The following is a 23,061-nucleotide window of genomic DNA, read 5'->3' on the forward strand; positions in this document are numbered from 1 at the left end:
ACATATAGATTTGGATATTCCATTATTTCTCATTATGTTTGTTTTGTCTTTGCTTTGGAAAAGGCTTTTATTTATAGTGGCTTTCTAAACTTGCCGTTACTGTACATGTTATACCATATGTCATGTTTGTGGTTACATTTACTGGAGTAAAAGGCTATTGTAAGTAACTATTTAAGTGGTTTCTTAAATTTCATTTATCTATTAATTTATGTAAAACTATTGTTTAAGGGAGTGCTGCTAGTTGATTAATCAGCAAGCCAACAAAATGCCACGAGGGATGACACTCATATGATGAGAATTTTGTAGAATAATAAACCATCGTGGGAGATTTCAAACCATACATCTTCTAATCAATTAAAATGGGTAATTAAAAATGTTTCAAAATTAATGACAACTAATTAAATTATGCGCAACTTAGTTCCACTTGTGAGATTACGGTTTAAATCTCTTACCCTTTGTAGATCAAATGTCAAATATTACTTTCTCTAGGTTCAAATATCTTGATTGTTGATGTTCTTTTAGAAGTTGGGACAATTTTTTTTTTTTTTGAAAAAAGGAACTTATTCAAGTGATAAGAAAACTAAAGTGGGGTAGGAAATAGGAAATCTATGACTCACAATCTCACCCATGGATAAGGAGAGAATCCACTCAGCACAATTTTATTGGTTGGCATTTCCATGACTTGGCTTTACCTGTGTCTTTCATCTCCTCATCTCATCACTCCTAACATTGTTTTGCCAAAACCCAACCTTTTCTACTTCATTCTGCATCTCTCCTCTACCTGCCAAAGCCCAGAGCTTAGTTCAACCGTAACAAGCAAGTCAACTTCAATGGCAGCAACCATGGCTACAATGGCGGTGCTCAGTGTCAAGTGCACAAGCATCAACTCCACCAAAACCCACAACACCCAAAAGATAATCCCCAAACCTATCTCCCTTCTCTCTCTCCAAAACCTTCCAAAAGGCCTAATCTCATCAAAATCTAATCAAAATTCCAACTTATCAACCTTCCTCTCCAGCACCGCCATCGCCGGAGCTGTCTTTGCAACCTTGGGATCATCGGATCCTGCATTTGCAGCCCAACAAATTGCAGAGATAGCAGCAGACGGTGACAACCGTGGTTTAGCCCTTCTGCTACCTCTTATTCCGGCCGTAGCATGGGTTCTGTTCAACATATTACAGCCAGCACTCAACCAGATCAACAGAATGCGCAGTGACAAGGGTGTGATAATTGGGTTAGGATTAGGTGGATTGACTGCATCAGGGTTTATGTACGCACCTGATGCTTCGGCCAGCGAGATTGCCATGATTGCCGATGCTTCTTCAAGTGATAGCAGGGGCCAGCTTCTTCTGTTTGTCGTAGCACCCGCCATTCTCTGGGTGTTGTACAACATTCTACAGCCGGCTTTGAATCAGCTCAACAGGATGAGGTCCGAGTGATTCCAATTTTTTGAGAAATGTGATAGCAAACAAATCACCTGTAATTGCAGATTATGTCAATGAATCTATTTTTAATAGCAATTATTATTTCTTCTGTCATCGGAGCCACTGGCTGTATCTTTCCATGTCTATGTCTACGAAGTTGGAGTCTCTTTCATCTTCGTGTTGGCTACCAGAGAGAGAGCTAACTACTTAACATTTTCAACTTCATTAAATATCATGCTGTACGTAATAGGTCTAACCTCTAACACAACTTAACGTTAAAAAATTCTAAAGGAAGTTTTCGTAAACTATAGTTCAACTGATCCTTAACTTCAAAATAAGATTCGTGCTTACTACAAAACAGCCCAGCATGAAATATCATGCAAGCATCCAAAAGATGCCCAAGGATTTCATTTCCTTCCAAATTTATCTGATATCGTGACAATTCCCATTAACAAATTTAGACAAGCACAATAACGTTTGACGATGCAATCTGGAATATTGGTCCTGGAGGAGGTACATGACAATAACGAACTAAGTATTAGTCTGACTGTCTGGAACAAAATCAACAGGCTGGCTTTCAGTATCATCTTGTTGTAATTGGGAGGCTGTCATCTTTGCCTTCTTATATCTACTTGAACTTCGAAGGATCGTGTCAAGGGTCAAATTCTCAGGGCTTGAAGGGCTGTACAAGATCACCAAACGGTTACAGGTGCAGAATATAAACTATACTATAAAAGGCAAAAATATTGCACTACATAGAAACTCTGAAAGAAAACCTTTTTTTTTTTCTTTTGTTGGAAGTCGACAAGAAAAAACGAGGGGAAACTGAATATATTGGAACCAAAATTACAAACAAAACATATTGAAATGAGGAAGAAGCAATTGGCATTCATAATTTCCATTTTAGCATCTGTACAAGTGAGAACACTAAATGTATGCAAACAGATGCTAATATCATATTTAAGATATCATCAATCGGGAAAGACAAGTACCGTCATTTTTATCATTAACTTACTCGTTCTTTCTCCTACTTCTACGAATGTTTGTTCTTTCCAAGTCAACAGATTCTGGAAAAAGTCGTTCAAAAGCAGAATATTAGAAATAAGAAGCCAATAACATGATTGCATAAAACAACGAGAGAGGGAAAAAGAATGAAAGACAAGAAGCCCAAAGGTTTGATAGACTTGTCCGGTTATCTAAAAAGCAGCAAGAACGACAGAAATGCAATACAATATAATCTTGGAGTGGCATGATGATGAATTGATGTTACCATTGCTTTCACCATCTGAGAAGTCGGATATTTGTGAATTATCTGGAGATTTGGTACTGGCATCTGAATCAACAATTCCTGCTTCATCCTCAGAACTATCGCTGCTAGCATCCTTAAATATGCCTCCTGAAGTAAGCAACACGTTCCTTCGCTGCGATTGAGTAACATCTTTCTTTCCAGTCTGAGAAGATTTTCGTCCACCCTCAGGACGACCAATACCGGTAGATTGATGCCCCTTGCGCTTTTGATCATGGTAAACCATATTTGCCGACTTTTTCATCTTTGGTTTTGTTTTTGGTAAAGAAGAAGTTTCACTGTATATCTCAGTACTGTCTCGAGAAGAATCAACAACTTTTCCCCTCACCCCATCTGCTTGATTAGAGTCAGAAGTTTTCTGTTTAGGCTCATTAGAAGGCAGGGATTTTACCCCACCTCTTGAAATTTTCTTTAACTTATTGTCAACATGAAGCATTGCATCACATTTATCCTTTGACGAAGATCCACGAAGTTGAAGAGCGCTAGAGTTGCTAGTTAGGCAATGTCCCTCATTCTCCGTGTTTTCATCTGACTTCTGTGCGTTCTGCATGCTTAAGGAGGCCGCAGAAGAGCAGGCACTTGGATCCTTCTTTTTTCTTTTAGCTTTGAGCAAAGTATTCACACTTTTCTCTCTACTCAAATTGTCAACCTGCAATTTAACAGACTCGTGTTGGAATCTGTCAGCATTTTCCTCGATGCCAACTTTATTGCTTTCAGAAGGGACTTCAACATCATCGACCTTACCAGTATTACAATCTTCAGTGGTGTTGCTAAATCTATTTGCTTCTACATACCTATCTTCATAGCCTTCAGAAATGTGAGATGGATTTAGGGAGGACCTAACGGTCTTAGATTTCTTGCAATAACTGGGACTGATTTCAACCTCTGAAAACCGCGTAGAGTCCAAATTTTCTTCTTCTTCAATCTCATTTCTGAAATTAGATTTTGAAAACTTAGTTTTCTTTGCCGCTATAGACACAGGTTTTACTTCCCTGTCATTTCTCTTTGAAGAGAATGAATCCTCATTACCGATACTTTCTGCCTGAAGGTCAGGTGTACTTTTCATTGATGCCACAGGTCTCTTCTTAGTTTTCTTTCTCACCTGCCCATCCATGTCTTTTGCTACAGCTTGAGTTTTGTTGATTTGCAGCAAAGGTTCCACCTTACTTGTATTTGGTTTATCTAAATCTATGTTCCTCACATCAGGCAATATAGAAGTATTAGTTGTGTTTTCTCCTTTCATTAGAGAAACGTTCCTTTCTCCAATCTCAGCTTTACTACAGGAATTATCACCTAAAGTACAACTTTGCATCTCAGTTGAAATGTCTTGTGCGGAATCTCTAGCACCTGCTGTGACTAAATTAATCTGCCTTTCTTCTGCTGACTCCCTAGACTTTTTAATCTTCTTTTTCTTACCATGCTTGGTCTTTTCAGCAGTTCCCTTTAAATGAACTAATTTAGAAATTTCCATAGCTTTAGAGTTAGTGTCAGCATTGGTACCATCCCAGCTTGATGAGTGGCAGTTCTCTACCATTGAGGCTTTTGCATCAGCAATCTGCAGGGAATCTCTTTCCTCTAGAACTGCAACAAACTTTTCAGTTTTGTGCGTAAGATGATTCCTTTGTACATTATTGGCATCCTCGGATGTACCAATACTTTTCTGGAGATCAGTGGGGTCCTTGCTTTTAGAGGCAAGATCCTCTGAACCTACCATTCCTCCTAACACCGGTTTATCAGATGCATCCATTATACTTTGGACATTAGGAAGTTCAATGTTGTTCTTATCACCATCTACAAGAAGAATATGAATCAATATCAGAACCCAACATTTGTTGGACTAGTTCATGAAGCTGTAAACATGATCTTTCATTTAACACACAACTACATTTTTCTAGGAAGACATACAAACCACATGGAAATACAAATTATGCTAAAAAATGTTTGAAGAGAAACTTACGGGACTCTCCAACCAGGGGCGGTGCGTAACTTTCTGCAGTTTTATCGATAGATTCATACTGCACTTCCCTTGTAGATGTTTCGAGGAGGTCGGGAATTGATTTCTCCTCAACATCTCGACTGGGGACAGTTGCTATATCAGATTCTCGACTTGCATCCTGTTGATCCCCTACTCTAGATGAAATCAAATCAACAACCTGATTTGGACAACCTGACAACTCAGATTTGCTTTTCTTTTTCCTCTTCTTCACACCACTTGAAGCAGACTTGAGCAAATGAGCGTAAGGTTCAGTAGACAAACTACCTATGACAACTTGTGGAGTTTGTTTCTCATCTGGCAAGTATTCGGAAGTAACCTTAGATGTAGATGTCGCATTCCTAGATTCAGAAACCAGATCCCTGTTTCCTTCCACCCCATTCATTACTCTAATTGTCATTTCAGTCTTGTGGATTTTTTCCACGATGGACTCAGCCTGTGCAGCTACTTTGAATGCAGTATTGTCAATCAGATATTTGGATTTATCATTTTTGCCAGAAATTTCAGCTTCATCGGGTAAATTATACTTTCGCTTCCTTTCATTTTCAGATTCAGATACATTGCCTGTATCAGAAGATGAAATCTGACCATGTTCATCTACATTGGATTTGCTTTCCATCATTGGATGATCGGAAACTTCATTATGTGCATATTCCTTGGATTTTTCATTAGATCCAACGACTTGCTGCAGTGGATTTTGATCATTATCATCACTAGTATGATTAGCAAATTTGTGTTCATTAATCAATATTGTTTTGCTTTTCTTACTTCTATGATTCTGCTTCACAGCCGGCAGAGATTCCAATTTTTCATTGAAGCCTTCACAGTCATTCATTGTCCTGCTCGATTGATGTTTGCTGCGATTTTTGACAGAATGAGTAACTTCTGCCTTCTCGATCATTAAATCTCTTTTACTAGAATGACATGAATCAGGGGCTTCTTCATTGACATATTGTTGAGCCACAATGTCTTTCAATTTTTGAGCATCATAATTAGGTAGATGTCCACTATGATTATTTCTAGCAACACTGCCAGTATTAGGGTCAGTTGAGTGACCATCAACAGTAGAAGCATCAATAGAAAGAAACCAACTGTCGTCGTAGCCAACAAATGCACTTTTCAAATACATGGAATCAGAAAGGTGATAGAAGTACCCTCTGCGCGTAACCTGTCAGTTTATATCCCGTAGTTGTAAATAAAAGAGATATATATAACTGATTTTGCCAGGCATACAGAGAAATAATTAAGCACCTTAATTGCATGAATTTTTATGGCCCCGAGATGAGGAAAACACAGTGGATGTTCCTTCTCTATCTTTTCTGCAAGCAAAAGCATCAAGGTATCCGTTCAAATGTAAAGGTATAACTAAAAACCATCGTAACATTCAGGCCCATTTGTTAACTACGGTGGTTCATCATTTCTTTATAGTGGATTTTATCTTTTCTAGGAAATATTTGAATTCATAGCTGAGTTTTGAAAACAAAGATTTTCAAACCATTTTACTAAGTTTTCAAACTTAGTTTAGATTTAAAAAATCTACACAGACAACAAAAGAAAGAATCATATAGTGGAAGAAATATTATTTAAAAAATTAATTTTCAAAAGCCATAAACCGAAAACTAACGGTTATCAAACAACTTAATAATTAAACAACGAACTTTTCAAAACAAGAATGATAACAAAGACAGCTAGAATTTCGACTTAATTTCACTTTGAACTTAGAAAATAGGAAAAACACTAGAGAAGAAGAATTAGTATAGAACTGTTGACACAGAATGATAGAGTCAGACACAGAAATAAACTCCATTAACCAAAGTAAGAAAATATAAGCTCGCAACGGTCAGACGCGAAAACATAGTTCCCATGCTTCTAAAACAGAAGTTTCAAAACACCAAAATCTTCGTAACCCAAAAACTTTCTACTCATTCAAATTAATTACTACGCTCGTGCATCAGCTTCACCCCAAAATCAATTAACCTCTGATGAATTCAGTGATAAGCTCTACAACAGTACACAGGCGGAGATAGCAGAAGTTTACCTTTAACATCGAAGACAGTATCACCGTCAGAGACGGCCATCGCCAAGTGAGTGCCAAGACTAGTATCGACAAAAACAGTATTGTTAGACGCCGCAGCTTCGACGAAACAAGTGGGATAATCCGGTATCGTCATTGTATTCAATCAATGATAAACTGGAAGGGAAAAACGATGAAGCGTTCTTCTAAAATCTAAAGGTTGATGTCCAATCCTCCTCTGCCGCAGGTTAAAACTAGAACAGAATCAGTGAAGCAAAACCCAAGAGGAGAGCCGCAATGAAGCGGCGAGAAAATGTGTGGAAGCAAGAAAGAAAAGTTTGAGAGAAACTGATTGCCGGCACAACGTACAAGTACAAGCCACCCCTCGCATACGAAGCGCGAAAGTTGCTGCCTGCAGGAAGCAAACAGTTTTGGTACCAAACTTTTCCGACGGCCCAACTTGGCTTAGTAAGCTTTATATTTTATATGGGCCGAAACGAATTCAACCCAATTTGAATCTTGATAATGGGTAATTATTGCAAATTTAGATTAATCAAGCATATACCACAATTTTAAAAAAAAATTCAAATTTTATCGATGATGTAAGTCTATCACTGATAGACTATATTGTAAATATTGGTCATCACTCATATGACAAATCTATCAGTGATAGTTTTTCTATATTTGCAATTTTTTTAAGATGTTGCTATATCCTTAATTATTATTGCTAAAATAGTCATTTATTGCAATTTCCCTAATTATAACTGTACCATTACAAAAATAATAATTAAGAATATAACTATTTAAATTTTTTTGTAAATATAGCAAAATTATAATTGATAGACCTATATATTTTGCAACATAATCAATTGATGATAAACTTCTATCATTAATAAAATTTGACAAATTTGTATTTCTTTAAAATGTTGACAAATTTAACTATATTTGGAATTTTTTTAGAATGTTGTTGTATATTTAATTATTTTGCATCTAATGGTTAAATTTCAAACTATTCCGTTTATAGAATTTTTGATTTACTTATTTATATTTCTTTTTCTTCTATTTTTTAAGCAAAGTTTTCAATGTTTATAGGATGTGAACTTTAATTTCACATCGGTAATTGTCACATATACTCAGAGAGAAGAAGAGTGCAACAAGTAAGAGTCTGGCTGGGGGAGTTGAAGTTCATTCATGGATTAGATTAACATACGAACTTTGGAGGCGTGCAAAAGACAATCCCCATAACTTGATTACGGGCTTCTCTGCCTTGAAATGAGCGACGGTCAAGAAGTTGGATGGAGTTCGATTTTCTTCTTCTCATGACCCAGTTGATTTTAGTCGTTTGAGACTACGTCTCAATTTAGCTGATCTAAAATGGAAAATTTGAGCACATAATTGCCCAGCATTCTTCCATTCTCAAGAGAAAATATGAAAAAAGGCTGATATAAAATGAAAAAAAATATATTGGAACGTCATCAAAGAACAATCAAACTGAAAACATACAAATCTAGACGCTTGTGTTGTTCCAAATTTCAAAAAAGTAGCTGACACTAAGGAGAAATGTTATTCTTCTCTGCAAATTGGAACTACGTATCTTTAATTTTCCTACTCTTTTTTCCTGGAGTCTTTCAGCTGTCCTCTCTTTCTGATGCCAAGACAAAAGTTCAGGCGCCAACCATCGACAACGGACTCCGGCAACAAGGACACCAAACCCCATAAAAGTTGGTGGGGCCAATACGGTGTGCAGCGCGGTTCGTAACCGATCCAGCGTAGACCTGCTGCTGCATATCCATTGGTTGAGGGAACGAAGAAGGATGATCTTCGAATTGACGCCATTTTGGTAGCAACATATAGCGGAACCTGCGCAACCAAGTTCGTCAAATGAAGGGCTTGACAGATTTTTCATATTTTCCTTTTGTGGTTTAAAAGCCACTCTAATAATAAACAAAACTTGAGATAAGACAAATCTATCATCTGCAGAATAAAGCTACTAGGATTTCACGTATCATAAACTTGTGTGGACTGAATTAAGGTACGAATGACTTAGAAATCATCCTCTGTGAGAGGATAAACCTGTCTACTTTCATTGGGCTACAAATTGACGAGCTAAATTGAATACTAAGCTTATATATTTATTGCTATGTTTACTGGTAAATTTACCCACTAATTCTAACAAAGAGTTAAATACAATCTCTTGAGACTTGCTATTTTCAACAAAAATCAAGTCTTGTAGAGCAATTGAATAAATCTTTCAAAACCCAAAATTTCAACAAAAAAAATCAGTTCGAGTGCTGTTTTTCTTCCAAGTTTCATAAAGACACTAGGATGTTTTGCATTCTTTAAATGCAAATGAGAATACTTTCATCGAATTGATACTTTGGGAAGTTTTTAATATGTTTCTGCAACTTTTATAACCATTTTAGAGCTTTGCAAAACTATAGAATATAGATAGAGACACAGAAGAAGTCATCCAACAACTACAAGATAGATGTTAAAAAACTGGCTTTCACCATTGATACGGAGTTACAGACTGATAAGCAAAAGAAAGACGGCCTTGTTTCACCATTGTTTTGAACCATCGACCAAGTGAGTTCGGATGATCATTTAGAATAGTGTTTAGGACACTTTTTCAGTAAGCCCATTGGAAAAGAACCACACAATATGTGCTTCTTCTAATAGCAGGACAAAGTGTTTTTAAAATTTCAGAAGTATGTCTGGTATATCTTGTGAGAAAATTTTCTTAAAGTGAACTACTTTCCTAACTTAACACTATTAGCAACAACACTAATTAAGTGTTGTAAGCCAAGAATTCAAAACTAACAAAGTTAAAAGAATTTAATTTAAACATTTTTTTCTCTCTTTCTAATCTTCCAAACGTATTCTTAAATCTCAACCAAATAGGATAACAAGTTAGAAAAGCAGTTTTAATAAGTTAGAGACCTTTTATAACATCAGGTCATGTCAAGCTCACACTAAAGGTTATTTGAACAAAACAACCTTTTCTTCCTTTCTTTTAGTTCAACAACTTTCGGGACATGTCAACGAGGTCGATTCGAACTTCAAATCACTTAGTCGAGGGGTTATATGTTTTAACCGGTTGAACTTGCACTAGATTATTTTGACAACAGATCTGACCCAGAAACCAACAACAAGAGATATTACCTGACATTGCACATCAATTCCACTCTTCTTGTACTCCACATACAAGCATCTCGAGAATTGATCGATGTACCTGAAAATTATTGCAACGTTGATCATTCTTCCAGAAAGAGGAAATATACATGAGCTATAGTGAAACAAAGATACAAAATATCAGTAAAACGAAGAAATGAATAAAAGGGGTCTTACGATTTGGTGGCAGCATAAACAGTATACAGGGGATCTGAAGGAATAACAATGGCAGCACCAGAACCAATATTAACAATGGCACCTCTCTTCCTCTTCAACATTCCAGGCAAAACAGCATGAGTCACCTTAGTGGTGCCTTCAACATTGACCTTAATTAAGTTATTCAGAAGCTCCTCATCCACTTCATGAAAAAACCTTCCATACGGATACGAAACCCCAACGTTATTAATCAAAACCCCAACATCCAAACCTTCAATCGCTTCAGTGATTCTCTTAATCCCCTCTGAAAGATCACCGGAGAAATCAACGACAACGCTCTTAATCTGGATACTACCGTACTTAGCAACAATAGAATCAGAAACATCTTTGAGTTTCTCAGGGTTCCGACCCACCAAAACGAGATTTAGCCCTTTACGAGCCAATTGAAAAGCGAAACTCTTTCCGATACCATCAGTGGGTCCAGTGACGAGTGCCCATGAACCGTATTTCTTGAGATTCTTTGAGGGTCGGAGGAAATTGACATAGATCCAATTGAGAATGATTAGTATGAATTTGAGAGCTGAGAGAGAACCCAATGCTAAAAGAAAGAAAACCCAGATGGGCTGAGATTTAAGATGTTCAACACAACTGAGCTGCATATTTGGATTGGGGGAAATTCGGGAGTAGAAATGTGAGATTAAAAGGAAGGTCTGTGAGGAAATGGAAAGGAAGATGAAGGAGAAGAAAATGGAGGTTGGGTTACATTTATGGAAAGGGATGATGGGTTGCTGAAGTAGATGAGCAAACCGGCCAATTAAAAATCTCACCACTTTCAATCGGGGGTTTTGCGTTTCCAGCTTTTAGTTGAGAACTGCAAACTTAAAATGAAAAAATGGAAAGTTTTACATTTTTATACATTAACCTATGCTATTCCAAAACTAAGAATTATTTTATTTTAAATTAAGAATTTTGGATTTTACAAAACTAATTATCTATCCAACCATATCACTCTTTATTATTCATACAATCAGAAATTTTTGTTATTTTATCAAATTTGTTACTTTTTACTGTTCCCTTTTTAAAACTTCATTCATTCTATTCAGAATTTGGTATTATAAAACAAACCACGCTTGAAAAAGAAAGCTACCAAGAAACCCTAAACCCATGCTTATTTATTTCCCAAAAAGGTAGGTGAAAGTTAGGAAATTAATTTCTTAAAAAAAATTACAAATCAAATTTACCAAGAAAATCTGGATATGTAATTTTGTATTTTGTCGACGTTAACCAAGAACAACCCTCCAACTTTATTAACACTAATGAAGAAAGAAATAGAATGCTATCCAGTAAAACATATGTTTCTAAATCAAAGAAGTGTCAAAATAATTATGACATATGAACAAAATTATTCTTACTAAAGATGCTTACTTTATAAATTATTATTATTTAGCAATAGGATTAGGATCATCTCATTTCAAGTTTGTTAGCATCGACTTTCATTTTAAATATTTGTAGAACACTATGATATTTTATCAAAGAAGATTAGGAACTAAAAAAGGAAAATTGCTTGAAAATAAAATAAATAAATAAGTTAAGAGATGTGGGAATATTTAATAACTTCCATATCTCATAATTTTGGGCAGAATCAATAGCCATCACTTGGGTAGGTGAGGCACTGGCCAACTAATTACCAAAATGAATGTGTATAACAATAAATTAGCTAACCAAGTGAAAATCAACGTCCTTATTCCTTGACCTTCAGCTGTCACTTGTGCTGCTCCTCTCAAATTACAAGCAACCAACTGCCCCCCCACATTTTTACCAAACTAAAGACTGAAACATATACTTCATTACATACCTCAAACCATTTTGATTTAATAAATTGGCATTATCAGAATAAATGTTCCGCTACCCTACAAATAGGGATATGTTATGTGAACTATTGTATAGATTTCATAAATATGGTTTAAGCATCTGTTACTTCAGTTTTTCTGTACATTATCAAATTTTAAAACTAAAAAAAAAAAAAAGTTATTTAGATGCAGGTTACTAAAGTTTAAGTTGGAAACCCTCTAGGTAGAGATACCACATGCTAGTAGTAACCATGAAGTTTTAGGTTAAATTAAAATTATGAGTTTTGTTTCATGAAGGGCGTTTCTAAAGTATTTTCTAAATGAAATCCATAAAGCGCGTGTAATTCTTTTATTAGTCTTTTGAGAATCCACTGTTTAAAGATTCAAACGAATAATACTTACCAACTAATTGAAAAGCTAGATAGTAATGACATAGGTACCTCTCATTCCAAAGAATAGAATTGTAAACCTTTTTTTCGACGACAGAGATAAAAAGTTTAGAAATAAAATATCTGTTATTGATGAATAGTTATTATATACACAATGTATTTACTCACTTAAATTTGAATCGCACATCTCGGGACTGCTAATACATGTATATGTTTTAGTTAAACTATGTTTATTTTAGATCCTATGAGTGCGTACACACATTCGAGGAGACCAATCAGCAGCTTTCAGTTCGTTTACATCGTTTTCAATCCTCAAGATTCTCTAAAGACCTTGATTCGTAGGTCCACAGAATTCCTCCAACCAGATTATTCAATGCATGAGAAGCCATCGGCACAACGATACTGGAGGACTCTATGGTCGCATAGCCATATGCAAGCCCAACAAAAGTTGCCCTGCTCAACAAAAATGGATGGAACTTTCAGAGTAGGATTAATCATAATTTTGTTTTGAACAATCCAAAATAGTTTTTTCTACAGCATTTACAGACACACTGATTTTTCACAGGTAGTTTCTATAATTTTACCCATCAGCATATTGTAAGAGCGAAGGCATATGAACTGTGCAGTTAAGTGGATCTGATAAATGATCTATTGCTGAGGATAGAGTTTCTACATCGGGCATATCATAAGAAATTCACATAAGAGATATGGAATACCATATAGCAAACGAATACTTCCGGCCACCACCCAAGTGTAGAATGCCAAAAATGGCAGCTGTCACGACGACACTTGCCCAGTTGAATCCCAAGAGCGGTATCAATGCACCACGGAAAAGCAATTCCTTACACCCAGAGACATACATGTTACTCGGAATGATAAAGGATAAATGGATGACAAAACAAATAAATGGAGAAGCGAGGATTTGTTCTGGATTTTATTGATTTATTTACATATTTTGAGTGAGAACAACAATAGATAGATGAAGTATGTGAGATAAGAGTTGATGTACTTTGCTCACCTCGCTAATCCCAGGCAAAAAGGCAACTACCGCATAATCTAAAGGTTGAAGAGAAGTGAGCACCTGCACTAGGAGTTATGGAGTACTTTCAAATGATTGAAATCATCAATAATATGTCGGTGGCCAATAAAATTTTGAGCTCTCGCTGCCTCTAGATTTACAGATAAAAACTAACTAGCCAGGTACCTGCCGATTAGCTGCTTCACTGGATTCAGCAAAGTCTGGCCACGTTTTCAACAGGAAAAAGCGGGATGAAGATATTAGAACAACCAGTCCTATGATCAACTGAAGTTGCCACACCTCAAAACTAACTGCCAGAGTGCAAACGTTAAATATTACAGCATCTAGCCCATAACTACAAAGTTTTAAAAAAATTAAAGAAAAAGGACACAGTGGTCACACATTCACAGCCATGCTTCCAAAGCGCACAAAATGGTCTGTGTTCAATAGAAACGAAACCTAGTATCTTTTCACATAGTAACACTTCTTAGCAATCAACTAGATGATAAAAATAAACTTGTGCATGGTACAGCTCTTAATATCAGAACCAACCATGATTTATAGTTATACAGAGATGAGAAGTACAAACTTGATTGCCATGATGATTAAAGAGCATCAAAAGTGTAGTGTGAACAATAAGTTAGCTCATGAATTTTTTTATAACTAACCTACAATCAATATCAGCTAGAAGTTGTTTTGCTTCAGCAGTCTTGTGAGATAACACTCTCTCTTCAAGAAGAATAGTAAATTAGCAAGAAGGGAGAAATGAACTTGGAAGTCCTACATGATACTTCCGAAGTGCAGTCAATCACTGGCAATCCCTCTATCGATGCAACATGAGATACCTACAACAAATGCCATTGAAACATATTTTAAAAAGTCATTGATAGTCTTTCCAATACGTTAAGAAACTAATTATCTTCATAAAGGCCAGTGATCAGTCACAGAAGAATCTAAACCTAAAGCATAAGGGATAGGTCTTAACTCTTCATTTTCTTTTCCTCCAAATTAGTGGGTAACAACATATCATTCACAAATGGATTTCGGATGGGCAAATCTTTCATGCCACGATGAAACTAAAGAACAAAACTGATGACCCTGAGTTTACTTTCACTTTGCAAGTGTAAGTGCTGTCCATGAACTTATGTTCCACTTTCCCTACGTGATTAGAACGACCGTCCCAAATCAAGTAATGAACAACAATGAAGGAACATGCGATCGAAAAAATAGAAGTTCCAGTTTGCCTTAAAATGCATCACCTGTCGAATTATTACACCCAAAGCAGCAATCAAACCAGAAGTAATAATGCAAGCCTGAAGCACAGAACTTCTTGAGGAGATATTAATTAAGTAGTTCTTTGGTGAACTATCAGAAGAGTTCATCTTCACTTCTTGAGCATTGTCATCAGCAGAAGAGGACGTTATAGAAACTTCCTCACGATTTCTTTCCAATCTCCTCGCGGATTTCCGCTTTGCACAAACTTTTGTCTTTACATTTGATCTCTACACCCAAAAGAAATGGCTACAAACATAAAGGGCGAAAGACAATATAATGAGCTAAAACGAACACTGTAAACCAAAAGTGCAAGTCTTACACAAGATAATCCAGCTGGGAGAACCCTTCGTAAATTGCAGAGGCCAATACCCTTCCTACCTAACGGACACAGCCATTAACGGTTTAAAAGAAGTATATAATCTTTACAAGAACAAACAAGGGAAAAGAGGCTTACCCATGAAAATAGAATTCCGCCATGTGAATAGATTGAAGGTGGAACCGGCGTCCGTTGATGTGCATCGATAGTTTATAGCGAGCAAATTCATAACGGATTTACGGTTGTCCCAATTCCGGTTGAGCTTCAACTGGACTCGGTTTAGGATAAAATGATCCCAAAGAGGAAAGGGAAGGATTACGAAAATTTACAAAAATATACCACTTCTCTTCATATTTGAAAATTGACCCATCTTTTAAAAAATCGTTTTTGGGGTCCATAACGACATCACTAAATTATACAAATAACTCACATCATCCAAAATTGTATAAATCTTTGTAAAACTCACAAATTCCCACAAAAACAATCTTAGTATAAGATGATTTTGTTTAGATATTAGTCCTTAGTTTGTACAATCGTTAAATTGTTTCATACTAATGATGTTATAATACAATATTTAATAATTAAACTACAATAATATTATAAGTATAATACAAAAAAAAAAGTTATCTATTGACCAAGTATGATAAGTTAGGTGATATTTATAAATTTATACATCAAATAATTTTATTTAATAAACCAAAGGAAAGAATGAAACCAAGTAGGTTATGGAAATTAGAGGTTATAAAATTAGAATTAAACTACAAATTAGGTGGGAAGGGGATGGGCAAATGCTTGACTTTTCTTCTCTCTATTTGTGGTCATTTTCAACTTTTTGTTGGGGTGCCCCTCCATGGCTCCATGGAAGGATAATAATTATCATATACAATTCTAAAGTAAAAGCAATAACAATACCAAAATAAACCAAACAAAACAACATTAATTGCTTAGCACAATGGAGCCAACAACCCCATTTGGTTTTAGCTTTAATTATCTATGATAGATTTTAAGCCACCTTTCATTCTTAGCTTTAGTTTTTGAAAATTAAGTAATTTTTTTTTTCTACCCATAATTTAGATAACAATAGTTAAATTAACTCAGGGAAAAACAATTTTTTTTAAAGATTATTAGTTTTCAAATTTTAAAATACGGCACATAAAACAAAATAATATTGAGCTATAAAGAACGTTTATATGATTAAGTTTTATAAAAATGATTATCAAGCATAACCAAACAAAGGTGTGTTTAGTTTTCAAATATTGAGTAATTAGTTTTAAATATTCTAAAAATGGAAATTGTAAGGTAAAATTCAAACATTAAATGATTAAATTACAAACGTAGTCCCTAACTACTTGGCCTATGGATTGTTTATTTAGATGTGTTTTAAAATTTAAAATTTTGTAATATTTGAAAGTTTTAAAAACAAGAACAGTTTTAAAAAATGTTTGTTTTATTACAAAAAGAAAATTATCTCAATCGTGAATTTATGGCATCCACATTATATTAATTATTTCAAAACACTTCTAAAAGAATTGTATCAAAACTGTATATCGAAGATAAAAACAGATTTCTGTCCCAATGGCTACAGTTTGATTCACAATTTCACATTGTTTAATTTAAGAAGAAAACATAAATACAGACAATGATGGCTTTTCATTATCTTTTGAAGAAGAAAAAAAAAAACCAACTGCTGTAGTTGAAGTAGTGGAAGGATTAAGCAACTGAAAATTTTCACATAAATTAGGAAAAGAAGAAGAAGAAGAATAAGAAATCATCTTCCCACTCTCAGACGGCGTTGCCCCCTTTCTTATAGGTTATCGCCGGAAGCATAAAACGCCCTTTCTTTATACTTCTACAATGTCTTTTCCCCATTCGCAAAAGTCGCTACCAAAAGCGCTTTTGATTAAAGGAAACCCCAAAAGAGCTTCTTCCTCTTCCTCTAACTCTTCTTCTTCTAATGAAAGCTGAAGAATCCATTCTTTGTAGTTTTCTTTCTGTATAGTTCTTTTGTTGAAAACAACTTCGTGGGGGATTCGAAGAAACCCCAACAACCAAATTTCTCTTCTGGGTTTTCTTTTGTAAGCACCTTCTAGAAGAAAAGAATTTTGTGGGTATTGTTATTTTTGGGATTTCTGATTGAAGAAGGAGAGAACCAATTTGCTGGATTATGTATTATCGGCTAGCGATGTCTTCTTGTTCGGATTCTCTGAAGGTCCTGGAAGAAGATGTACGGCGCGCCAATACTTTGTAAGTATTCACTATTTATCTTATAAAATTCGATGGGTTTGCTGGTTTTTGTGATGCATTTAGGTTTATGGATATGGTTGATTTTGATCACCTGTGCGTTGGGTTGTTTGTGTGATGTCTGATTTTCCCAATTTTGGTTTTTGGGTTTTGCAGGGCGGCTGCAATTCCAAGAGCCAAACATGGTTCCTATCTTCAAATGAAGTTGGTTTACAATCAATTGGCACCCTTCTTTCTGTTTTTGATGCAATGGCTGGATTGCTCATGCACTTGTATACTTCCCAGATACCTAAATTTCTTCCACATACTTGTTTACAAGGCTGGTGTCTCTGTTCTTGACTTGTGTAATATTGGGAAATTTCTTGGATACGTGGCTTTGTTCTGCTGTTTATATGTCTGAGTTTTTGCTCTTTCATGCTTTGTCTAGGTTTACACTGATGGAAGACCTAACATATCAGCACATGGAAGAAAGGCAACTGTCAAGGATTTTTATGGTACTTTTTTGTCTACCAAGAGCCTGTTTTGTATTCTGGTTTATCAAATTAGTTCTCTGGTGCCATATGGAAAAACTGTCAAGGTTTTAGTGCAGTTAAAAAACTTTACACATATCCCATGATTGTAGGAAGAAGAACATGAGTTGTGCTATAAACAGGGAGTTAAGTAATTGTATGGTTATTTGAAGAGTTCTTTGCTGAATCTTTGTTCTGAAAATAAATGAGCCTTTTTTGAAATTCCAACCCATCCCTATGCCTCTTGTATGAAATCATTACCTTTGGTTTGTCGTGGTATTTGTTAAAGTCTAGATGTAATTTTACAGTACTAATATTATGATTTGAGTTGTGATGTTGTTTGCTACAAATTTCCTACTTCAGCTGTCATATTGCCATCCCTTCAACGGCTCCAAGCAGACATCGAGGAGTTCGACAGTGCTAAAAAGAAGCATGCCAAGTCCGATAATTCTAGCGAGAGAAGAATCCAAGGAGATGGAAAACTCTCCAACGGTGATTTAGAAAGAGAAGATGAGTGTGGGATTTGCTTAGAACCTTCAACAAAAATGGTGTTGCCAAACTGCTGCCATTCAATGTGCATCAAATGTTACCACAATTGGTAACTAGCAAACCTTCTTAGATGATCTCTTTCCCCTCTACGAATCCAATTGCTTCAATGTCTTTACTTGTGAATGATTTGTAGGAACATGAGATCAGAATCGTGCCCATTTTGCCGGGGAAGCTTGAAAAGGATCAAATCAGAGGACTTGTGGGTGCTAACTTGCAATGAAGATGTGGTTGATGCTGAAAAGGTTTCGAAGGAAGATCTCTCACGGTTCTATCTATATATAAGCAGTCTACCAAAGGAATATCCTGATGCCCTTTTCTTAGTTTATTATGAATACTTGATCTGAATAAAAAATAAGCCAATTTCTGTACAGATACATGAAAGCCGACCGTTAAATGTAAACAGAGTTCGGTAAGAAAAATTATCTGGTTTTATGAAAATGAAATGGTTCATCCTCTTTACATCAAATTCACAATCTTGTAAGACTAAAATTATGGTGGAGGGACTACGGTGGTTTTTCTTCTCCATAATTTTACTCATTTTTTCCCCTGAATAAAGTATGATTTCCATGTATCAATTACGCAATTCAAATTGTTTTAGTATGAACTCATTTTTTGACGCATTTTTCTTGGAACTTAACAATGTGATCTAGTATTATTTATATTGTTTCTTCTTCATTTGTATTCTCAACCATTTAACCACATTTTAATTTTGTAAAAGTAATTAATATTTTGAGATAAAAGCAAATTGTGAACTTGCTTTTGTATGCCAAAACCAACCCGTGAATCGTACAAACAAAGACGTGGCATGTATTCCCAACAAATCTCCTATTGCAATTCATAGCTCACCACGTCATCTCCAAATTCGAACCTCTACTGACGTGGCATCTTCCTCCTCGTTGTCACTGAGGCCACGTGTGGAAAAGTTTCATTAGATATTTCTGTTTTGTTTTACAGTTAATGGTAGGGGTTGCAGCAGATTATTTTCGGTTATCTATATAAACAATATTCCATTTTCTTTTGAGGTACATTGTTTGTTCATGAAATTAGGAATGATTTTGAAGAAACCCTAAATCGAGAATGAGTCCTCAACAACAGCAACAAATTCATGGAAAGAGGGATAATCAAACCAACAACAATGCCAATAAACCATTGTCTCCACCGCCGTTATTGAAGATCAATAAGGATTCTCATTTGATTCGGAAATCTTCTTCTTCTTCCAATACTTCTTCTCCATCTTCCTCTTCCTCTTCCACTACCTCTCTTCTCAATGGCGTTATTCCCACCGCTGCCGCTAAGCCGCCTCAACGACATCCAGTGATTATATACACACATTCTCCCAAAATCATTCATACACATCCTCGAGATTTCATGGCCTTGGTTCAAAAGCTAACCGGAATGTCTCGATCTGATGATGAAGCTTCTACGAAAGCAACGGCGAAATCCGTCGTCGATGAGAATAATAAAGCATCTAAAGTTGTGAATGATGATAATGAATCGTCGTCTGTTGTGACGACGGATGAAAATTGCTGTGGTGGTAGCGGATCAAGCGGTGCGGTGGAAGGTGGTCAAGTTAATTCGTGTTTTGGTCCGGCGATTTTTGAGCCACCGCCACCACCACCTCCGCCACAACTGGCGAGTTCTTACCTATCGAATATCCCGGTTTATGGGCCGAATTCGACGGAGTTTTTGTGCGGTAATCAACCGATTTTTAACTATGATGATTCTTTGCTTTTTGGTTCCAATATTCCTTCTCTTTCGTCCAACGGCGTTAGTGATTTTAGCGAATTTTAGAATGATTTTTTTTGAATTATTATCTTAAATAGTTGAGTTTGAGAAGGAATTAATTATTTAATTCAATTTGATTTGAATGCAATAAAAGGTACAAAATAAATTACTATTCCTCCTCCTTGAATTCATTCTCTCATATTTCAAACAAAAAACTATTAATATGTATGGAAATTAAAATGAATGCTTTTATCCCCATTCATTTCTTCTTTCACAATTTTGATTGAAATGGTATAGATATGTTAGATCTCATCTTCAGTTTTGGTTTTAAAGAATAGTGATTGTTTTTTTTACCACTCATCTGTTTTTAACCAAAACATATTGAATTCTTGAAAAGAAAAAAAAAATGGTCTTTCATACCTTTAATAATATAATTTTTTAAAGTTACAGAATCAAATACGAATAGTTTTGGGTGATAATCAGCAACTTTCGCCATTGATTTTTCAGTTTATTATACTCAAACATACTCATGTTTTTGGTCACTATGAAAAGGATGGCATTAGAAAGAAGAAGATACGTATGATAATCTAGTTGGTTTCATTAATATGACTATAAAAGTATAGAAAAGAAAAAAAAAAAAAAAGAGGGTTTGTTTAGTGAGAAAAGATGTATAGTTGTTGTCCGAAGGCAGGGAAGAAGATTCTGACCTCTAATAAAATTCAACTAAATAATTATGGCTTGGCTTGGGTGACCAAACCTTGATGCCTTTTGGTTGAATGTATTATGGGAATGTTACTTTTTTTTCTAATGGTTTGACTATTTATGCTTTTCATAATTAGCCCAACTAAAAATAGCAGCTCTTCATTAATACATAAATTTATGGAATTCAAGACTAACATTCTCTTCAACCTTTCCTTTTACTCTACTCAACTTTCTTTTTTTACTTATTATGTCTATTTACAATTTACGTCTTTAACTTCAAATACATTCATATTACAACATTAGGAATATATTATCATCAAGTTTACAAATAAACTAAAAAAAAAAAAAACTAATAATGTGATTTCTCTTTCCAATTTGATAAATAAAAGGTAAAGGGTAAAATAGATGTGTAAAATGAAAGTGAGATGGTTATGGGCCTGTGAATGCATTAGAGCCCATTTATCATAAAATATGGATCATTAGAGGTGAAATTAGGCTGTTGGGCTTTACACATGTCATAATTACGCTTTTATCCTTTATTTATTTTCTTCTATTTCAATCCCACGTTTCTCTCTTGAAAAAGGAAAAGTTTTAATTTACCACTCTTTGTTTTTCAAATCCGAGATAAGCTATGTGTCTTCTCATCTTCACTGTTATTAATTTTGTATATTTCGATTAACTACTTTAATTTATTATGTGATAGAGATTTAAACCTCTAACTTCAAGAGAATGAGTACATGTCAATTATTGTTGAACTATGTTCGTTATATGTTAAAGTAAAAAAAAGTTCACTAAGACACACGTAGGATTAGAAATAAGATGACAACTTTCACTCATATTTTATGATACAAATAAATTGGAGTTAACGTAAAAAGTAAAAAGAATCATGGTTAATAAATTTAGAAGGAAAATATATCTTGTTTTGTTACTATATGTCGAAATGGATCAAATTGGAAAGAAAAAAGGGTAACAAATAGTGTAGAAAGATAAAATGTAAATCACCTTTTAATTATGTTTGTATATTCTTTCATAAATATAATCTTGCAATCATATACTATAAATCTTCTAATAATTTATGGAGAACCATGTGTTGACTTGATTTTATATTATGCATCTTGTTGTTATATGTTGAATGGAAAAATTATAATTAATTGTGATAGTATTGTTAAATTTGTAGATTAAAAAATAAAAATGAAAGGAATAAGAAGAAAAAGAGAAGAGAAGGGGTAAAGAAGAAAAAACAGGGGAAAGGCATATGGAGAGAAGAGCATTAGGCAAAACCCCATATTCCAACTTTAGATAAACTAATATAAAGGTGACTCCACTTGGAGGAAGTTGCATTAAGTTCATCCTCACAATTCTCTCTTTCTTTCTTTCTTTCTTTCTTTCTTTCTTCTTCTTCTTCTTCTTCTATTAAGTATATATTTATATTTTATTTGACATAAAGAATTTGTTAGTGGGCATTTCCTTTTTAGAGCCATTAAAAGAGTTTTTCTTTCTTTCTTTCTTTCTTTTTGGGTTTGTCTCAGTACTTCCACTATCACAAAAAGGTAAAACTTTGAACTCTCTCTTTCTGTTGTGGAACTTGAAATTTCACTTAAATTAACACTCTCTTTTTTATATATTTATCATAACATTAGTGGGGTTATTGCATTGCAACACATTGCTTTGCGTTAGGTTTCTGTACTTAGTTTATCATCTTATCTTATTCACTCCCCCAAGGAGAGAAATCAAATTAGGATTACATTACACCCCTCGTTTTCTTCACTCTTAAAAATTCCAGAGTATAATTGTAACTTGATTTTTTATGTTACATAAATGTGATATTTATAAGCCTAAGAAATAAACAGTATTAACCTTAATTAATTATAATTTCTCCAACTTTTGCACCTTTTTGACTACCTTAGTGAAAATGATATATGTGTGTGTATAAAGAGATTGGGTTAATTTGGTTCATTTGCAACCATTATTAGTAGGATAATTTTGTTCCTATTTGTCAAATAATTTAATTTGCTAACTTTATGGGAGGTTAATTTGTGTAATTAAAAAAAGGAGAGCTTTTGCCTCTTTTACGCATTGAATATAGAAAAGAAGAGTAGCTAAAATTATAAGAAATTAAAGATACTAATATTGAATTAATAGTACTTATGCGAGGGATTAGTTTGAATGTCATATGATTAGAGGCTCCTTGAAAATGAGAGTTATTAATTTTAATTTTGTAGTTAATTAGTTTTAATTAATTGGTTTTTAGTGGGGGATCAGTACTTTGAACCACATGACTTTTTGATCATTAATTTTTTCATATTAATCATCCAACACAATCATAATGTCCACACCAATCTAATCTCAAATCAAGTTTTGTTAATTTCCACTAAACACACAACTTGGTTACATTAATTAATTTTTTTCACTTCAAAAAACTC

General features: G+C 34.7%; 6 protein-coding genes across 9 annotated transcripts; 3 read left to right on the plus strand and 3 right to left on the minus strand.

The window, feature by feature from the left end:
• The first annotated feature begins 672 nt into the window (after positions 1-672).
• On the plus strand, positions 673-1,538 carry LOC101205582 (photosystem II core complex proteins psbY, chloroplastic). Its single transcript, XM_004142911.3, has one exon. The coding sequence runs from the start codon at positions 678-680 to the stop codon at positions 1,437-1,439; it is 762 nt and encodes a 253-aa protein (XP_004142959.3). The 5' UTR covers positions 673-677; the 3' UTR covers positions 1,440-1,538.
• A 181-nt stretch (positions 1,539-1,719) lies between these two features.
• On the minus strand, positions 1,720-7,140 carry LOC101207835 (dentin sialophosphoprotein). 3 transcript variants are annotated; one of them, XM_011651203.2, is made up of 6 exons: positions 6,762-7,137; positions 5,975-6,042; positions 4,688-5,891; positions 2,695-4,521; positions 2,440-2,491; positions 1,720-2,106 (listed from the first exon to the last, which is right to left on the minus strand). In XM_011651203.2, the coding sequence occupies exons 1-6, from the start codon at positions 6,892-6,894 to the stop codon at positions 1,956-1,958; spliced, it is 3,435 nt and encodes a 1,144-aa protein (XP_011649505.1). In that variant the 5' UTR covers positions 6,895-7,137; the 3' UTR covers positions 1,720-1,955. The 3 variants fall into 3 exon arrangements, with proteins under 3 accessions (XP_011649505.1, XP_031736413.1, XP_031736412.1); XM_031880552.1 differs by having other exon boundaries at positions 1,969-2,106; positions 2,417-2,491; positions 6,762-7,139; XM_031880553.1 differs by lacking the exon at positions 2,440-2,491 and having other exon boundaries at positions 6,762-7,140.
• Positions 7,141-8,164: 1,024 nt separating this feature from the next.
• Positions 8,165-10,978, minus strand: LOC101204853 (very-long-chain 3-oxoacyl-CoA reductase 1). Its single transcript, XM_004142908.3, has 3 exons — positions 10,086-10,978; positions 9,900-9,969; positions 8,165-8,597 (listed from the first exon to the last, which is right to left on the minus strand). Exons 1-3 carry the CDS (start codon positions 10,721-10,723, stop codon positions 8,343-8,345), a joined length of 963 nt encoding a protein of 320 aa, XP_004142956.1. The 5' UTR covers positions 10,724-10,978; the 3' UTR covers positions 8,165-8,342.
• A 1,425-nt stretch (positions 10,979-12,403) lies between these two features.
• Positions 12,404-15,220, minus strand: LOC101207590 (hypothetical protein). Of its 2 annotated transcripts, none has more exons than XM_004143004.3 (8): positions 15,051-15,220; positions 14,916-14,974; positions 14,581-14,823; positions 14,106-14,166; positions 13,508-13,632; positions 13,322-13,384; positions 13,020-13,144; positions 12,404-12,756 (listed from the first exon to the last, which is right to left on the minus strand). In XM_004143004.3, exons 1-8 carry the CDS (start codon positions 15,139-15,141, stop codon positions 12,609-12,611), a joined length of 915 nt encoding a protein of 304 aa, XP_004143052.1. In that variant the 5' UTR covers positions 15,142-15,220; the 3' UTR covers positions 12,404-12,608. The 2 variants fall into 2 exon arrangements, with proteins under 2 accessions (XP_004143052.1, XP_011649506.1); XM_011651204.2 differs by having other exon boundaries at positions 14,916-14,970; positions 15,051-15,200.
• A 1,345-nt stretch (positions 15,221-16,565) lies between these two features.
• LOC101204614 (E3 ubiquitin-protein ligase AIRP2) lies at positions 16,566-18,794 on the plus strand. Its single transcript, XM_004142907.3, has 5 exons — positions 16,566-17,156; positions 17,310-17,472; positions 17,581-17,647; positions 18,026-18,260; positions 18,345-18,794. Exons 1-5 carry the CDS (start codon positions 17,077-17,079, stop codon positions 18,553-18,555), a joined length of 756 nt encoding a protein of 251 aa, XP_004142955.1. The 5' UTR covers positions 16,566-17,076; the 3' UTR covers positions 18,556-18,794.
• Positions 18,795-19,579: 785 nt separating this feature from the next.
• Positions 19,580-20,002, plus strand: LOC101207340 (VQ motif-containing protein 20). The gene has a single exon (XM_031881190.1). The coding sequence runs from the start codon at positions 19,580-19,582 to the stop codon at positions 20,000-20,002; it is 423 nt and encodes a 140-aa protein (XP_031737050.1).
• The last annotated feature ends 3,059 nt before the right edge of the window (positions 20,003-23,061 follow it).

The sequence above is a fragment of the Cucumis sativus genome, chromosome 2, assembly GCF_000004075.3.
Source record: "Cucumis sativus cultivar 9930 chromosome 2, Cucumber_9930_V3, whole genome shotgun sequence".
Classification (NCBI taxonomy): domain Eukaryota; kingdom Viridiplantae; phylum Streptophyta; class Magnoliopsida; order Cucurbitales; family Cucurbitaceae; genus Cucumis; species Cucumis sativus.

Coding starts and splice junctions, on each gene's coding strand:
- LOC101205582 (XM_004142911.3), top strand. CDS start 678: ATGACTTGGCTTTACCTGTGTCTTTCATCTCCTCATCTCATCACTCCT.
- LOC101207835 (XM_011651203.2), bottom strand. CDS start 6,894: ATGACGATACCGGATTATCCCACTTGTTTCGTCGAAGCTGCGGCGTCT. Junction 6,043..6,761: donor TACTGTCTTCGATGTTAAAG/GTAAACTTCTGC, acceptor TTTTGCTTGCAG/AAAAGATAGAGAAGGAACAT. Junction 4,522..4,687: donor GCCCCTGGTTGGAGAGTCCC/GTAAGTTTCTCT, acceptor TTCTTCTTGTAG/ATGGTGATAAGAACAACATT.
- LOC101204853 (XM_004142908.3), bottom strand. CDS start 10,723: ATGCAGCTCAGTTGTGTTGAACATCTTAAATCTCAGCCCATCTGGGTT. Junction 9,970..10,085: donor GTTTATGCTGCCACCAAATC/GTAAGACCCCTT, acceptor AATAATTTTCAG/GTACATCGATCAATTCTCGA. Junction 8,598..9,899: donor GAATTGATGTGCAATGTCAG/GTAATATCTCTT, acceptor TTGGTTGCGCAG/GTTCCGCTATATGTTGCTAC.
- LOC101207590 (XM_004143004.3), bottom strand. CDS start 15,141: ATGAATTTGCTCGCTATAAACTATCGATGCACATCAACGGACGCCGGT. Junction 14,975..15,050: donor GCGGAATTCTATTTTCATGG/GTAAGCCTCTTT, acceptor TGTGTCCGTTAG/GTAGGAAGGGTATTGGCCTC. Junction 13,145..13,321: donor TTTTGCCTGGGATTAGCGAG/GTGAGCAAAGTA, acceptor TCTGGGTGTAAG/GAATTGCTTTTCCGTGGTGC.
- LOC101204614 (XM_004142907.3), top strand. CDS start 17,077: ATGTATTATCGGCTAGCGATGTCTTCTTGTTCGGATTCTCTGAAGGTC. Junction 17,157..17,309: donor GTACGGCGCGCCAATACTTT/GTAAGTATTCAC, acceptor TGGGTTTTGCAG/GGCGGCTGCAATTCCAAGAG. Junction 17,648..18,025: donor AACTGTCAAGGATTTTTATG/GTACTTTTTTGT, acceptor TTCCTACTTCAG/CTGTCATATTGCCATCCCTT.
- LOC101207340 (XM_031881190.1), top strand. CDS start 19,580: ATGGCCTTGGTTCAAAAGCTAACCGGAATGTCTCGATCTGATGATGAA.